The 18,423-nt window shown below is 39.7% G+C and overlaps 1 protein-coding gene across 1 annotated transcript in view; it reads left to right on the forward strand.

The window, feature by feature from the left end:
• Positions 1 to 208: 208 nt before the first annotated feature.
• Positions 209 to 18,423, forward strand: part of LOC126236660 (CTP synthase) — a 78,192-nt gene continuing 59,977 nt past the window's right edge. Inside the window, exons 1-5 of the mRNA XM_049946129.1 lie at positions 209 to 451; positions 1,385 to 1,555; positions 10,863 to 10,948; positions 14,705 to 14,836; positions 14,967 to 15,131. Of these exons, the coding sequence (XP_049802086.1) occupies positions 286 to 451; positions 1,385 to 1,555; positions 10,863 to 10,948; positions 14,705 to 14,836; positions 14,967 to 15,131 (720 nt within the window). The 5' untranslated portion in view covers positions 209 to 285. The remainder of the gene's footprint in view (positions 452 to 1,384; positions 1,556 to 10,862; positions 10,949 to 14,704; positions 14,837 to 14,966; positions 15,132 to 18,423) is intronic.

The following is an 18,423-nucleotide window of genomic DNA, read 5'->3' on the forward strand; positions in this document are numbered from 1 at the left end:
ATTTCGCCACACATTTATTTATATAGAATACTAAATTTTTCTCTCATGTGGGAATCATTATTCATTTTTAAATTTTTTCATAGTTCTTTCTGTTCTGAGATAATTTACTTTTATTCCTCTATAGATTGTAAGCCGTGTCTAGGCAAATGACACTCATAAGTAACAACAACGTCAAACATCGTGGCGCGGTCTTCGCCAGTGGCAAAGTTGTGTTAGTGCGGGTTGTCGCAGGTCCAGGGACAGCAGAGGCGGGAGGGACAAGTCGTAGATTTTTTTTAATTAAAAATGAAGTACATTCTGGTCACTGGTGGTGTAATTAGCGGTGTTGGCAAAGGTGTAATAGCTAGTTCATTTGGTACAATTCTTAAATGTTGCAACATTCCAGTTACTTCGATTAAAATTGATCCATATATTAATATCGATGCGGGTACATTTTCTCCATACGAACACGGTAAGAAATAATTTATGTAGTATATCTTTTCCGTAAAATAACGATTGAAACATGCACAAAGCCTGAACCGCAAAACAGTATTTTCATTTATTAGTTATTATGTTATCAGTAAATCATATTTGGAAACTACTCGTACAGTAAATTGACAATGCGCCATAATCCACGTGGTTTTTTTAACGACGCTGGGAATATAGTTTGTGATGACTATGATGAAGTACATTTGCGTTACACAAATGCAGCTGATTTGTGATATAACTTGAGCCACGCCATCCGCTGAATAATTTCTTTCCGCAAAAATATTATTTCATCATTGAAAGTTCACATCCTTCAAACGCCGGGAGAAAGACTAATTTGTATGCGAAAATCGCTGAGGAAATCGTGTAAAACAAAATTTCGTGTTGTATGCTCGCAGTCTTAAATGATGTCCTTGACAGTCTTTCCCCCGATTAATTTCCAGGTTTCACAATGACTTACCAATCGAGCCTCATAGATTGTAACTATCATACTTGTTTTATAGGTCCATTTTTCTTGTAAGAAGAATCCTCAGTTGGAATATAAAATTTTAATTGGGAGGGATTGTAGTTAAGCCTTGTCTGTAGTGGATATTTATTTTATCACTAGGAATTGTCTGTATTTGAAGTAGATGTCAAGGTAGATACTGTATATTATGACAATATCCAACTGTGATACTGGCGTTTGATAGTTTGTAAGAGAAGCAAAAAAAAAAAAGGTTACCTAAAATTGTCTTTTTCTTAGTTAGCCGTCATGAAGTTCAGGTGTAAAATTTAGTTCTCTGATTCTGTTTATCAGAGTGACTCAGTGGGAGCATAAATTTGGAATAGATGTTAAGTATTTATTACTAAACCAAGAAAGATATGGTTAGTATGCTAGAAATCCTTTAGCTTTGCAACAATCTGATTCTCTTCTCTTCAGGTGAAGTTTATGTTTTGGACGACGGTGGAGAAGTTGACCTAGACTTGGGAAACTACGAGAGGTTTCTGGATGTTACACTTCACAGAGACAATAACATTACCACAGGAAAAATATATCAGCATGTGATTAACAAGGAACGACGGGGAGATTATCTAGGGAAAACTGTACAAGGTATTTAAAATAGTGAAGCTATGGATGACATTTAGTAATTGATCTTGTTCTGTAATGTAACCTTTTTGTTCTTGGATATGTGTGATGTGGGCATTTTTATATTCTGATTTGTTTTCATATATTTCTCACTAGCACATGGAAATTTCACAAGTAAAACTTCATGATTGAATTAACAAATTAAAAATTTTCGATTGTTAAATGTTCCATTTTGATTATGACAGAACAGAAAACTGAAACCGTATGTGAACAGATAGTAAAGGGAAGGAAAACTGGGTCAAGTGAAGTTCCCTGTACTGGATGCTGGCTTTGAACATTAAATGTAATTATAATGCAATGTGTGCTGTCATATATGTGCAAGCGGAAGGAGAATAGAATACTGGAAATATTTCTTTTGTATGTATTTATGTTTTTGGAATGTAGGTTTTCGTGGCAGACTGATCTGTAGTGTAGCCTGGGTTTCCAAGTAAGACAGGAAGGTGCCAGTTTGGTTGTTAGTAAAGCCAACAAATGTGAATACAGTATGTTAGCTGCAGTGATGTACTTATCTATAGCATAGCCAGATGTCTTAGTAGGTGGAAAGGTGACAGTTTGGTTCGGAGATGATGTGATATCGAATGCTTCTGCTAATTTGAAAAATTTATTCTGACTAGTATATCAGAAAATTAAATACAGATACTAATTTTGACACATCTAGTATATTGGTACTTCTAAATCATATCCCATACCTACCTGTCTCTATTGCCCCAGGGCTTTGTGTAATTATTTTCTTCCCATTATCACACATACCGTTCGTAAACTTTTCCTTGAGTCTTGAACTCCCTGAGTCTGCATTGTTTTGGAAACCTTGTAAGCCACTAGTTTTTTCCAACTTTAGTTATTAAACAGTCCATTCAGTTTTACAAGTATCTCTTTTTAATTTATGTTACTGAGAGCTGAATTCATACAGTAAATACTGTTGTTGGACAACTTAGTCAAGTACTTCAAATTTGAAAATTTTGAAACCTTAAAAATGTGTTCATGTGTTTAGGCCTACTTCTACGTCTGTAGAAGTAAAAAACACAATGAACAGTACGATGAAGAGGGGAAATTAGAGCCTGGCCCATCTAAATCTGTCACAGCTGCATTCTGTTTAGTTAGTGGCTCATATTTATTGTGATGAAGGAATTTTGAAAAAGTGTGAAAAGTACATCATACATTGTTGTTATGTTTGTTTTGTCTTGGTGCTTCAGTAGTTGTGAATACTTGAGTAGGCCTAGTTGATAAGAATCATTTGATGAGCCACAGCTAACTTTCATAGGATCTCAATTTTATTATAGCTATTCTTCTGGTCCTTCCAACTTTTTACCATTTGTTTGTCTGTTTGGTGTATTTTTATAAAAGAAAGTACTTAGGCAAGCTCTCGGAGCCAGTGGCTCTTTCTTCTGTGAGAAAGACTGAAGTGGAAGGAAGAGGGGTAAAGGGAAAGGACTGGAGAGGTTTAGGGGAAGGGGTAGGTTTTAGGAAAGTCACCCAGAATTGCAGGTCAGGGGAGACTTCCTGGGTGGGATGAGAAGGAAAGACTGATTGTTGGGGACTGCACTGAATGAGATTGGAAACCTGAGACCTTAAAGGTGGAAGACACGGTAATGTGCACGACAGATATTACAGCAAAAACATTGTGTGCAAGTTAATAAGAGTGAAAAAGCTAACTGCGTTGTACGTAACAGAGGTGGGAGCAGGCAGTGAAAAATAGACAGATCAGAAAAGGAAAGATGTATAAAACTAAAACACAGGGAAGAAAGGAGTAGTACCTGTGAAGAAGTGCTGAGAAGGAAGAATTTAAATTAAATTAAGGCCAGGTGCCTGCCGAGAACCAAGGACGTGGTAGTGCTAGTTCCCACCTGTGGAGTTCGGAGGAACTGGTGTCTGGAGGAAGAGTCCAGACGGTGCTTATAGTGAAACAGGTTCCGCGGTCACAACTGTCATGTTGTAGAGCATGCTCTGCAACAGTTATGGGGCTGGCATAGGTGGTGGTAGGGGGATGCGTGGGGCAGGTCTTGAAGCGACGATGGTCATAGGGGTAGGACCATTAGGATAGGGAGATTGTGCAGAAGCAGCATAGGATCTAACAAAGATTTTGTGGAGATTGGGAGGGTGTCAGACCTATTCTAGGTGTTGTGGGCAACACCTCTAGACAGAATGGATCTCATTTCAGGGCATGATTTTAGGAAATCATGGCCTTGTCGAAGTAGCTGATTAATACATTTAAGACCAGGATAATACAAACTGACAAGTGATGTACTCCAAATTTGTTTTTTGGGGGGATCAGCAGTACCAGGATTGGATGTGATAGCCCGGGAAACCTGTGTTTGAAAGAGGCTGGTGGGGTAATTAAGTCCAGTGAAGGCTGAGGTGAGAATGCTGGTGTATTGCTATAAGGAGTCTGTATCTGACTAAATGTGTTTCCCTTGAATGCCAAGGTTGTATGGGAGGGAATATGTCACACGGAAAGGATGGAAACAGTCAAAATGTAAGTACTGGTGTTAGTAGATTTAATGTGGACAGAATTGTATAGCTGGCCTTAGGTGAGGACGAGGTCAGTATCAAGGAAAGTGTCATGGGACTCATAATAGGAACATGTGAAATTTAATTGGGAGAAGGTATTTAAAGATTGTAGGAATTTAGCAGGTCAGCATCACCATTAGTCCATATGGCAAAGATGTAATCAGTGTGACTGTCCCCGCTGCAGGACTTGCCCTACACACCGTCCTACCACCACCTATACCAGCCCTGTAACTGGCAAAATATAGACTATCAAAGGGAGAGCCACCTGTGAAATTTCACGTCATATACAAACTGTTATGTAAACACTGTTTGGCCTTTTACATTGGCATGACTACCGACGAGTTATCAATTAGGGTGAATGGGCATAGGCAGAGGGTGAATACTATCAACACGCACAATCCTGTTGCAGAACTTGCTCTACAACATGACAGTCATCACCTCGGTGCCTGTTTTACCACATGCGCCATCTAGATTCTTCCCCCAGACAACAGTTTCTCTGAACTCTACAGGTGGGAACTAGCACTACAACATGTCCTTGGTTCTCTCCAGCCACCCGGCCTTAATTTATGTTAATTTCTTCTGTCTCAGCATTTCTTCTCGGTAACTACTCCTTTCTTCACTATGTTTTAGTTTCCTACATCTTTCATTACCTGTCTATTATGCATGATGTGTTCGCAGTAATATATGTTTTGCATATTACCCTGTCTTCCACTTTTAAGCTCTGATTTTCAAATCAGGTCCAATGGAGTCCCCAACAGTCAGTCATTCCATCTCACACTGTCTGGTAAGCCTCCCCTGATTTACTGTTCCAGGCGACTTTTTTGAAATATACCCCTTTTCCTAAACTTCTTCAGTATATTGTAAGAGAAGCTGATAACTGTCTGGGTTGGAGATGCTTGGTTCATGTGGTCACGACACGGCGGTGGTGGTATGCTGAAACATGTTACATAAGTAACACCAAACAATGATTTTATCCATACTGGATGAGAGGTCGTGGTTGTGAATGTCAATGTTAAAAAATATATCGGCTCGACCACTTGTTTATAGTGTAAAACACTAAGATTGACACGTTTCGGGATTCAAGCTTCCATCATCAGAATAATAAAAAGTAAAAGAACCTGTTAAAACTCGCTAAAATGGAACATACACCAGGCACAATAAAATTGATAATAAAATTAAAACGTCGTGGCTACTATGTGGAGATGCCCCTTGGAAGACACGGCTGCACTAAGGGAAGTAGCCACGATGTTTTAATTTTATTATCAATTTTATTGTGCCTGGTGCATGTTCCATTTTAGCGAGTTTTAACAGGTTCTTTTACTTTTTATTATTCTGGAGATGGAAGCTTGACTTCCGAAACGCGTCAATCTTAGTGTTTTACACTATAAACAAGTCGTTGATCCGATATATTTTTTAACATTAACATCAAACAAGTTGTAAGTGTGATTTAGAAGGAATTTGTAATGAAGAAAACTTCCACGTGTAAGTCTGGGATTTTGTTTGTGATTTTCCTTATTGCTCAGTTAGTAGTTTTTGGCATTGGATGGAGAGCTATTGTAAAAATGGAGATGGTAGTATATGCAGCACTGGGCTCCTGCATATTTGGCCACCACACTCGTGGCAATGATTCGTGGACCAGGTATGGCCCCACTGTACCTCAGGAGATTGTTTATCAGCAGAAGAGTCTCTGAGCTGTTTACTGCCAAGTGTCCTGCAACCACCACAGCACGTTGGAGGTGCAAGCCGTGCCAGTAAATGGTGTGCAGGTTGCGGTAAACGGTGATGCAGTTGCAGCCACCTACTCACATCTGTGAGGTTGCATGTCCATGTGATATTGTACCTGTATACCTCCGTAGATGGGTACTTAGGTCACTGCTCTGCCACTTGACGAAAAATTCAGCTCTGGGCTCCAGACAGCCTACCAGCTGCCCTCGAGCCCAACAGTCTACCAGCTGCTCCCAAGCCTAATGACCTACCAGCTGCCCTCAAACCTAAGTTTAGGACTACAACTTCTGCCACTGCCTCTACTGCTACTCATCATACAGTGCCATCTCACGCCTTTGCCAGGATGACATCCACTGAACACGTCAGCTGCCCTGGTAGGCCCCACCTTTCCTTCACCTGGAGTGCAGACACTGTACTCCCAACAGCTGGTCTGGAAGGCCCCTCACCACTGGACCTGCTCTTAGACTGCACATGAGTTCGTAACTTCATGGGGTTATGTTGCCATGCATCTACAGCAGCTCCATACTCATCACCACTACAGTTGTGATTCCAGTTGGAATCCAGTGCACGAGATTCCAGGAGATAACACTTGATTGGTAGAAAGGTGCTGTGCATCTACTTGTGGAAGTTTCACGAATTTGTTGTAGATTTTGCATTAAAATGAGAAGTAATTATGGATGAGAATGTAGTTAGTCAAGCAGATTTGGGCGGAGGTGGTGGATCTGGTACTAGGGTAGCCATGGGAACAGTTGTGCTCCAAGTCAGCTTTCAGTTTGACTCGGGAATGTTGTGGATTGTCACTGCTCATATAAGATGGATCTGTTATGGGGTCCGGCAGATGCGCCTCTTGTGGTGTAAGTGCTGCAGGATCACAAAGTATATCTTGCAGATGATTCTAAACACAAGTTCATGTACATTAAAGTGCATCTATATTTCAGCTTCATAAGCATTTCTGGTAAAACTTTACAAAGGGCTGTCGGTGCTCTTACCTAGAAGCGTATGGTGGTAATGCCTGCTGCGACTGGTGGTAGGCACCTTAATATGGCGGAAAAGCTGATTTGTATAGCCAATAAGAACGATGTTTTGGTTTCACTCGTGGACGGAACAAATATTGCATTTCAACGTAGCGTCCTTCAGTGTAATATATATCTTGGTATGATGGAACAGAAATGTATCAGAAAAACATGGACATACAGAAACACCTAATAAACAGTTTAACGCAAATGTTAGCATCAGTATATTCTCGCAGATAGGGCCTGTTTATGCAACAAAATAAGACTTTAGTTTTGTGGTACACAGGTTATGGCTCTTTGTATTTATGGGATGCTGTGGATTACAAGACACTAATGATGCTTTGTAAATAAAAGGTAGCAAAACATGGGTGACATAAAAAGAAGTGCCCTTTTATTTATTTTCATAGAAGGAGACTATCTTCAAGAAAATAATAATGTAGAAATAGTTAATAAATTCCAGAAGACATAAAAATGTCACCAGGATTTTATTGGAATGAAAATCACACTACGGCTTGTACACTGTTGCTGTGGTCATTATGAAGTGCTTTAAATCCTCCTTTTCACAATGTGCACCACACATTCAAACAGATAACTATCAAATAGTTTTTTGGACTGTGTTGTCATATTTAGAGATCTCATTATGGCTGATCAGGTGCATTTAGTTCTATTTGTGTCCATCTGTTTCAGGTTCCTTAAATGTCACTTTACGGTTAAGGGGGGGGGGGGGGGGGGTAGGACATCAAACGGGCCGACTTCGAGCACGAGAGGCACTACAGAACATTTTAATTTCCACTGTCTGTACTTTTACAAATCTAGATTTATTTAATTTATGAAAAAATGAATGAGCTGTTACATTTTAAAATTCATATTTAGAAAAAACTTAACTAACTATATAATTTATCTCAATTTTTACCACAGTTTTTAATAGATTTGGAAAATTCTAAAGTTTCATAAACCTGTAAGTATGTTTTGTATGATGTGCAAAATTCATCAAAGAATCTCTCTTACTTATGAAGAAAGTGTACGTAAAGAAACAAATGTAGCCAATAGTAAGTGAAAAAATGATGAAATTTCACATTTAAAAAAAATTTATTGTGTTATATTTTTGAACTTCCACTGCTATGAGTGTAAATCCTGAATTCTTCCTGGTCATGCTGACAGTTGTATGAGTTTGTAAAAGTATAGACAGTAGAAATTAAAATGTCCTATGGTGCCTCTACTGCTCCAAGTTGGCACATTTGATGTCCTACCCCCCCCCCCCCCCCCCCCTTAACTGTAAAGTACTTGAACCTTACATCATTCAAACATTTGTATGGCCTAAAGCAGTCAGAAATTATGGTTATATCTTCTGGTGAACCGTCTGGGATGTAAGGTCGTGGTCCATGAAACTCTTCAGCTCCTAACGTTTCGTCCAGAGCTGCGCTGGACATCTTCAGAGGGGTGTTTCTCCTCCGGTGAGTCTTGCTGACTGACGGGTCGGACGTCTGAGAGCGACTTATATATCGTAGAAAGTGGGCGTGACCAAGAGTTACACGTGATATGCAGAGATAATCTTTGTCAGAGATAAAACTTAACTGTCGATCGTACAGTTTCATGGACCACGACCTTATATCCCGGAAGGTTCACCAGAAGATATGTCATCCGGTCGTGAAAGCCTTCATACTATGATCAGAAGAAATTATGGTTGTTCCTGAAAAAGTGTACTGTTTGATGATACTGTGCAGCACCTTCTTTATATAGGCCCTAACAACTTTGGGGGGGGGGGGGGGGGAGGAAACCCAGATAGAATGCACTTTATGCACTTAGCTTTCCACTTGCATTAACTTGTGCACAATATTTTAGCAGTAATCTCTCTCTTGTGTATTACTGTACCTTCCACCTTTAAACTTTCAGGTTTTCAGATATCATCTTGTGCAGACACTCAACAATAAGTCTTAACATATGATCCCTAAATGTGAGTCTCCCCTGACTTGGGGTTGTGGACTTTCCCAAACTGCCCTCATCTCCTAAACCTCACAAGTCCTTTTCCTTCTCCCCTCTTCTGTTCCCTCCAACGCATCTGCCAGAAGAAGGAGCCACTGACTCCAAAAAACTTGCAAATTGAAATACCATACCTCTATATGTGTGCTCTCCTGGTGCCACTGGTGAGTAGATTTTTTTTTTATCTAACCAATTACATTATATTTTCAGTAAAATTTTAGTTTGGCTTGGAGTGCTATAACACCCATTACACAGCCCCACTCCTTTTTGATATTGTCAGATCAGGAAAATCTGTGCAGCATATAAGAAGGATGTTACTGGAACTTGTGTGCTACAACCTGTTTATCACTGCCAATATCTCTTTCATAGACCTCGGGCTATGCTCCCGGTCAGTCTTGTCACCACAAGTTTTTTCGCTTTCATATTCGTTGGCTTCCCAAACTCTCAACCAAACTGTTGCCTTCTGACCTAACCGAGTCTTTGGGCTACCCTAGAGATCAGACTGTCTTCGTAACTAGGTTCTTTGCTTTCGCATTCATTACCTTGGCCTTCTTGCAGCTCAAGTGTCGCCTTTCCCCTTAATCTAGACATTACTAGGCCACATGTCATAATAGAGATAGTAGGATGCAGTAACAGCAGAAAGTAAAGATAACGCTGCCTACACAATGCGTGTAATTTCTCTCTTATTGGGACAAAAAATCACTATTGTTTACAAGTTACTTCTGATCAGACTATCACAAAACAAAAGTTTCCATAATTATACAGATCCCATAATAACTGTTCCAACATTTAAAAAATGCCAAATTGCCTATAGCAATTGATAACAGAAATACCGAGTTGCAGCAAAAGTAGAAAATTAATAAAGGGCCATCCTTAAAACAAGAATAATTCATAGCTGTCTGTCGCAACAACGTTCCAAATTTAAGAATAAATTGTTAATAATATTTCACCATACAAATTGCCAGAGATATTACCAATAGAAACGGGAATGTACTGCAATAGTAAAATCTGAAGGAAGGGCCATCTACACAACATGAGTAATTTGTGTGAGCCCATCACTGTAAGTAAAATTATGTATTTTGATCTTTATTTACATCGTAAATGTCAATATCTGACCAAAAATATATTTGCAGAAATAACGCGAGTAATTCGTATTTTCTCATTTCCCAGCTAACAGCTTGTCATTTTATCTACGAATGCGTCACCAATTGGTTGCCACCAGTCATACAAGTGCAAGTGTTGCCAACATTTGTGCTGTACTGTGAAAAAAACCAGGATGTGGATAGCCCATAGCAAAGTTTAGCTGCTTTTTCTCTTGCTTTCTTAGCCACCCATGACTCAGCTGCCCTCTTGTGGCAATGGGCAATGTTGAAGCATGATCTAAGTCTCAACACAGTTTGCACTTCTGTTACTGTCTTTAAAAATTCATATAGAAGGAAACCAGAGCATTTGAGATGGTGTGCTGTAGAAGGCTGTTGAGAATTATGAGGACTGATGATGAAAGAAGTGAGATTCTCTGCAGAATTTTGCTGCGTGCAGAGACAAATTAAGTTTTTCCAATAGACTCACTGAGATGTCTTAGTGTTAAGTTCTGACTTTCAAGAGTAATTGATTAACTAGAACATCTCATAAACTAGCAGCTGATGTTAATTTCCTGGGGACAGTAGATATTTGACATCAGGCATCTGCTGGCGATACTTGAGAAATGTCTATAATTTGTCAGGTGTACCAACTACTGTTGGGACAAGATGTAGTTACTGTGACGGTGCACTCTCTTGCGTTTCAGAAATTGTTTTTACCTTGTGACACTGTGTTTGATAAAAATTTTGAAGCTTTCCATGGGGCTGTGACAGTAAATTGCAGAACAATGAACATTGTGTTATATTGCCTTGTTGAAACTGAAACTTAATCTTTATGGTGCATGTGTGCAATTACTTGTTTCCCTCTTTTTGTGAGTCTAGGTGTTGCATACCAACTGCTAATGAACTGAGGAGTGTGTATTTACATTTGCAACTCTGTTTGAATACTAATGTCCTTTCTTCCAGTTGTGCCACACATCACAGATGCAATTCAAGAATGGGTTGAAAGAGTTGCACACCAGTCAGTCAGTGATGATGGAACTGTACCACAGGCAAGTGAAACTCTTAGAGACTAGAAAATGGAAATTTACATCAATGGAAATGCCAGAAATAATATAATATTTATAGCCTATAACGCTAGATCACACATGGACTTGTTCAAAATTTAAACAGTTTACTGTTGTTTCTAAGTGTCTATTCAGACACTCTTCTATTAGGTGAGTAGCATCCCAATTTTTTTTTCAGTGGTGTGCATATTCACAGTAGGCTGAGCAGATACATCAGATGTATTCAAATACTTAAAAAGCCTACATAATAAATGTTCCAATGTAAACGAACACATCATAACTTACCATCTGTTGTTATGCAAACATACACTTTACATCTTTTTCATAGTCCTGGATAACCACGTAAATCATCTTGGTCATAGTCTGTTCTTTTGCGATGAATTGGTGTTAAGGGAGGTGTCTTGTCAGGACAAAAAACCACCATTATTACTTACCTCTTTCATTTTTGTCCGTGTTGATTATAAATTTTAATTTTTAAAAATATTAAATATGTTCCTGCCATGCTTTTTATTTCTATAAGTGTTCTGTAGGGGCATTTTCATTCAAAGTCACAGTGGTTTCCAGAAAGTTATCTCCCAATGCAGTGAGACTTCTTGTCCTTGAAACCACCATGTCCTACTTGAAACCACCATGTCCTACTTTGAAGTCAATATTTTCAGCTCAAAGTGTAAACAAATTCAGTAAATGTCGTAGCAACGTGCAGAATGTTGTGTTTAGTTGTGTGTGATACTCACTTGCAGTGCAATGTCATTTCCCATTATGCCAGCTTGATTGTTTGATGAATGCACTTATTTTCAATGTTGGAGTCACATTTCCCATAGGGGTTTTCTTGAGTGATCGTGTGTCCTTCATGAAGCAGTTCCTGCAGCTGAGATACTTGAAGCTTTTCCACTGCTTGTTGCCTTTTGTCAACATCTTTTTAGACTCAGGCAACAGTATCTCCAACAGTATCTCTAATCATTTAAGTGTTTTCGCGCAGTTCAGTAGGTGACAGTTTGAAATTTGAACATGAGCAGTCACTGCCATTATTATGGCATCAATTGATTGACATAGCAATCACATAGTATTTCTCATTGTTCTACAGTGGAAAAGTCAGGATGGAGTAATGACATTATTATGAAAAGGATAGATTGCTACTTACTGTAAAGCAGAGATGTTGAGTCACACAGGCATCTTTAAAAGACTACCAAACACGTAAGCTTTTGGCCAGAAGGCCTTCTTCCGAAATACACACACACGTGCTGTCTGTGGCTGCTGGGGTCAGGCTCAGTCTGGCTGCGGGAGCGAGCGACAGTGGTCGTGTGTGTGAGCTGCATTTGTCTCCCTCTCTGTGTGTGTGTGTGTGTGTGTGTGTGTGTGTGTGTGTGTGTGTGTGTCCAGAGTGAATTTTTGACTCTGGAGTGGAGTATGTGCTGATGAGAAACTTCCTGGCAGATTAAAACTCTGCCAGGCCGGGATTTGAACCTGGGTCCTTTGCCTTGCACAAGCAAGCTGTGTCTCTGCAACATCCTTTTTTCCAGGAGTGTTGGTCCTGCAAGTTATGCAAGAGATCTATGTGAAGTCTGCAAGGCAGGAGATGAGGTACTGGCAGAGATAAAGCAGTGACGACAGTCTGAGTTGTGTTTGGGCAGCTCAGTGGTGAGTGTCCCAGATTAGAGTCCCTGTCTGTCAGGAAGTTTCAGTTTAAGTGGTTTGTCCTTGTACGGAAGATGAGACTCCCTGTTGTTCACCCATTGTATTGAAGCCCGCTGTCTCATTGAATGCTATGAACAGCAGGTACACTTTTCTTCAGCATCCTTTGTTTAGAATTGATGCAAACTTGAAACAGTCCCTTTGGGCTTAAAAATGGTAAATTTAAGTGTACAAATAATAGTTTGGAGTGCACTGTTTGCTTATATCAGTTTGTATTTTCTCTGCTGATTTTTGTTTCCATGGTTGGCATTGACATATTTCTTTCTAAAATTTTGTGTTACTGGTTTCTACTGGGTGCATGGTGCTGAGACAATAACCATGTGAGAGTTTCTGTGCAGAGAATATTTCAGTTTATTGGTCTTTGTTCAGTAGAAGAGGACTTGATGAAAGACATGCATTGTTCATCTGGAACCTCCAAACCATTCTGAGAACAATGGGAAAACAGCACTGTCCAACATTCAGAATGTTTTGGTTGTATGTAACATTATGAATCCAAATATGACAGAAGCCGACAAATCATCTTACATGATGAAAGATGTTGCAGAATGTGGCAGAAAAGGATTGGACAAAATTAGTATGATCAACTCCAGAATGTGGTTCCTATGGCACTTGTCGAAGACCACCATTACCGTGCCACAGTGATACGCCAGATAATGAAAGGAACTGTCAAAGTAAGCAAGAGATGGCATCCACAGATGTTGATTCCATACATCAGAACTTAATAGGGAATGTTGAAGGAGAGGTGTATCGATATTTAGCACCAATCTGCCACACCAAACATGCCATGAAGAATGGATTTGACCAACTTGGAGTTAAACTACAGTTGTCAAATGACAACCCAGCACCTGATCAACGTGGATACAACCAACTCCTCTACCATGTGTAATGCACCACAGAACAACAGACCTGGCAGATTAAAACTGTGTGCCGGACCGAGACTCGAACTCGGGACCTTTGGCAGAAGTAGGGTTGTGAGCATGGGGCGTGAGTCGTGCTTGGGTAGCTCAGCCAGTAGAGCACTTGCCCGCGAAAGGCAAAGGTCCCGAGTTCGAGTCTCGGTCCGGCACACAGTTTTAATCTGCCAGGAAGTTTTATATTAGTGCACACTCCACTGTAGAGTGAAAATTTCATTCTACGTTCTTAGCTGTCCTCCTCTACTTCTCATCAAGAAGAGAAAAGTGCAGAGACAATGTCCATGTCCTCCATCTGAAGCTTTACTACAGTCAGAGGCACAAATCAATGTTGGGACTTTCCGTTCAAGGAAACTGAAGACCTGCTTGACAATCACAAAACTTCAGCGGGAGATGTCGCCTCCAATCCTCATCATGGTGAAAAGGATGTAACAACTTGATCAGAATGAGAGAATCTGCAAGTGCAGCCATGCAGAGGACGTTTGATAAGGTCAGGGCCGAGGTACTGTAGTAGGCTCCAGTGGAACTTCCGAATCATCTGGTTGCTGTCTTGGATAGGGGGCAATGCAGTGAGCTGTGGTGCACGCAGTGTGGTTTAGTGGTTAGCATGCTATGGATCACCAGTTCAAATCTGACCACCAGCCATTATTGGTATTTGCTATCAATCATTCTTGGGAGGTTCTTGAATTTTCTTGTGTTTGTAATATTTGTATGTTGGTATCTTCGATGTTTGTATAAATGGCAGCACTCTCTGTCCAGGAATTCAGTTCTGTTCTGTCTGTATACTGGTGTTAGTAACAAATGTACTTTCAGTGCTAAGTGTTGTACTTCGTTGAAGACTGTGCTTTCAGATGTAGACTTAGATGTGGTTACAATTTGGCAATAACACCTACAAAATATTTAATATGTCCGTGTGGAGTGTTGAATACACGTTTATCCATGTGTCTTCCACCTTCTCTGAGAGTACTGTTTGTTTGTTTAGAGTGCCAGTGTCTGCAAGTCCTGTTTTGATTTGACTGTGGTATAAACCCTTCACCCTTGTCACCTTCCAATACATACATTACTTCTATTTTTTGTGTGGGTATATCCATATCAGTTACTGTGATGTATGTGTGACACACCTCTTGTAATGTTATAGGTGTGTATTGTTGAGCTTGGTGGCACAATTGGTGATATTGAGGGTATGCCGTTTGTTGAAGCTTTCCGCCAGTTCCAGTTCAGAGTCAAAAAAGAGAACTTCTGCTGTGCACATGTGTCCCTGGTGCCTCAAGTAAGTATAGCATTCCCACTTTGTGTAATGGCATGATTTAGACAGATTTTTTTTCATCAAGTCATAAAATATTGTAAGAGTACAATGAGAGATATCTTTAAATAACTAAAATGTGTCATGAATCTATCAGCCCCGCTCAACTGGAGAACCGAAGACAAAGCCAACACAGTCAAGTGTCAGAGAACTTAGAGGACTTGGGTTGTCACCTGACCTGATTGTCTGCCGCAGTGAGAATCCCATAGGGCAGGCTGTCAAAGAGAAGATATCAAACTTCTGCCATGTGGCACCTGAACAGGTATTCTTCGTTTCATTTTTTGTTTTGAAATTTGTCATGTATTTTGTGTGATGTGTTCTGTTATATGTAGAAAAAGTCTCTTTCTCACCCTTAGAATTCTTCTTAAAAGTCTGCTATCATGAAGAGGTAGCCAGTACCGAGTAGCAGTTGTTGGAAGATAAGGTTACCTTTAATGCTTGACCTACCTTCATCGCAGCCCACATACCTCAGTGACCACCTTTAGTATTCTTGCTCTCATCTTGATAACCATTCCACATTCCAGACCGTTGCTAATCAAATTCACATTTTTGAGGGAAGACGTGTGTGAAGTGCCTTTCAGCAAACTTAGAAAAATAAAATTCTTTGAATTACCTGCTACAGTCAAGCTGCTGAAAGAAGGTCCGTGACAGCTGGTGGCTACCTTGCCAATGCTACTGCACCATTCATTGTTGTTATGCTGTGTCACTCACCCATCTGCGAATGTCACAATTGAAAATTTTGTGGCTGCTGCAATGCTGTACTACTGAAGTGTTAAAAAACCCTGATAATGTTGGGGGATTGAAAACACTCTTCATAATTAAAGAGAAAATGTTTGGAAATAAAAGTCAAGATAAAATAAAGATTGATGTTTCAGTATTTTATTGGATAGAAGCATTTCTTACCTGCATTTTAAGGAAGAGGTAGGCTTCACAACATTGATAGTGTGTGTCAGGAGTATCCACATCTCCTATGTCACTGTCACTACCTTCACCATTGCTGCTGCTATTGCTGTCATCCCCTGATCTTATTATTAACTCTTTCACCCTCTCCTCCAGTTCACCTTCTTGCTTCCACGTCTCTTCCAAGGTGTGCCATGTGTATTTGTCAGTATTTTTCTGCTTTTTGGGAGTAATACTGCTCAGTGCGTCCCGCACTCATAATTCAACATCTTTTAATTTAAAACTTTTATTTCTGTCTGAGCCCACACAAGCTCCATTGCATTAAGATGGCAATAATATGGTGGAAGCCACAACACTATATGCCCATTTTCCTCTTAAATTTTATCAATATCATAAATGATCTTACGTTTTTTGTGCTCTTTTGTGATATCCAGCAGTTCTACCTTTTTTATTTCCCTGTCAAATGTATCTGGGCTGTTCTTTTCTAGCCAGTTCACTACATCAGTCTTCCTGCTGCTGCTTGTAGGGATTTTCTTCAAGTGAACAGAGTAACATGTTGCATTATCCAATGTTATAGTGGAGTTCTTTTCGCTCTTTGGATGCAAAGAGTGTACAAACAAAAATTTAAATTTCAATGCTATCACTTCCTTGTGATAGTCACCAGAATTATTTGATGTAAACAGCAACAAAGCTTTTGGTACAACCATACAGATTGTTCCAGCATGCAACAGAATAATGGAAAGACTGGTTTTCACTGGAAAATAACTCGCAGTGAGAGAAGCACCTTCTTCAGGGTTGGATATTCTTTCCATTCGTTAAGTCATGTATATGTCGCTGAATTGCGTCCTCTTGAAAATTATCCAGTCCTGTCATTTTAGCACAACACTATCTGATATTCCCTGGAGTTGGAAGAGCAGCAGTTGACGCTTGTGAATCTTCAGCACATTTCTCCCTGTTTTGTAGCAGTTGTTAGAATTTTCAGAATGGCAGTTACTTGTTAAATGACTTCTGAAAATGGTATAAGATGCCAGCTGCTATCCCTTTGTTCCTCAAAATAGTGTCATACATTATATACAAGCTCATGAGATTGGCTCGTTAAGGTAATGCCCCTGCCTACTTTTCTGTGAGTAGAGGAAAAGGTCGTATCATGTACATTTGAAATTGTCACTTTGCACCGCACTGTTAACATGAACGGACTTGGTCACTCACAATCTGTGACAAACAATGAACACACAACCGATGCTTTGCAGCCACTAAGAAAGCATGGCACCACGTGTGATGTGACGTGGGGTGGTAAGTGGTAGGGGCGCAACCCAGCACCATCACCATGGCAACATCTGCGGATTCCAAAACTCGGATTGGCGCTAGATTATCTCCTCCATACGATGTGGTCCACATGCGTGAAGTGTCAGGGACTTTCTTTTAGCAGCCTAACTAGCCATTACATTGATATTCTAACATGTGCTGCTCCCTCTCTGGAGGAAAGAGAAAGAAAGATAGAGTTTATATCGATACTAGTGATCCAGAATCGGAACATTAACAGAAGACGTCAAGAATTTTTGCGCATTATATGAGTCGTGAGAATGACTTTCGTGACAGTGCTTAACTGAGTTTCATAAACATTGATGAAGCTTAGTAAATGAAAACATGGTTGTTAAAGATCCTTATTTTGAATAATTGTGTGCAAATTTGTGGCATAAATAACTTGAAGATTTGTATTGTTGATGGCACCACTACTTTCATGGTGTCGGCAAATAATATATTTAGATATTCTATGCAGTGATATTTGCCAACTTATCTTCTTCAGGTGAAGCAATGCCTGCTATTTGTGACCTTTGTGGAGCCTTATGTACACAGATTGCTTATCTTTTAACGAGACTTTCTCTACTCCATTCATAAATCTAGCCTAAGAACAACTGGGAGTCAGTATTAAATACCATATTTCATATGCCAAAAGTGATATTGTTGGTCACCTCCTATCTAATGAAAGTATGCCTCACTGTAACAAAACAGAAGTACTGGTGCAGATGTTTGATTTCAGGTGTCTTCTGCTCAGTTTAACAAACCTATGAGAATCCAATTAGTGTCTCTCATTTCTTTGAAATTCTGTTCAAAATTTGCCACTTCAAATTATTAGGATATTTGCAAATTACTGTACCAATAGCATAGGTAAGTTTTGCTTTGGTCTAAGTTGCCTGTTCATGAACTTAACGACTTCCCCTCCATGTATATCTCACCTAAAAGGTGTCTTTACGTAAGACTGTTTTCTTCACATTATAGTAATTCAGGCACATTTCTACATCTACATCCATACTCCACAAGCCACCTGTCCACAAAAGTTATCACTCATATCTTAGCTGGACATAAGGAACAGAAAAATATCCTTTGTGATCAAAGAGATTGAGCCATGTTACATAGCATTCACTTCAGTGCCGTGAACTACTATTGTCATGTTTTACTTAGCCATTCTGTAGCTGGTTTGAAAACAATAGTGTTCATATTTAAGTTTTGTAAGCAACATTTTGATGAATGTTACATAATTTGTTTTTGAAATTGTGGCTGCTGTGTACCCACCATGTAATGACATGCACATAGGAGCAATGAATATTGATCGTTGCACCCCACAGATTTTTGGGGTATTTCTGTGCTCTCGA

Source organism: Schistocerca nitens, chromosome 2 (assembly GCF_023898315.1).
Source record: "Schistocerca nitens isolate TAMUIC-IGC-003100 chromosome 2, iqSchNite1.1, whole genome shotgun sequence".
Lineage (NCBI taxonomy): Eukaryota > Metazoa > Arthropoda > Insecta > Orthoptera > Acrididae > Schistocerca > Schistocerca nitens.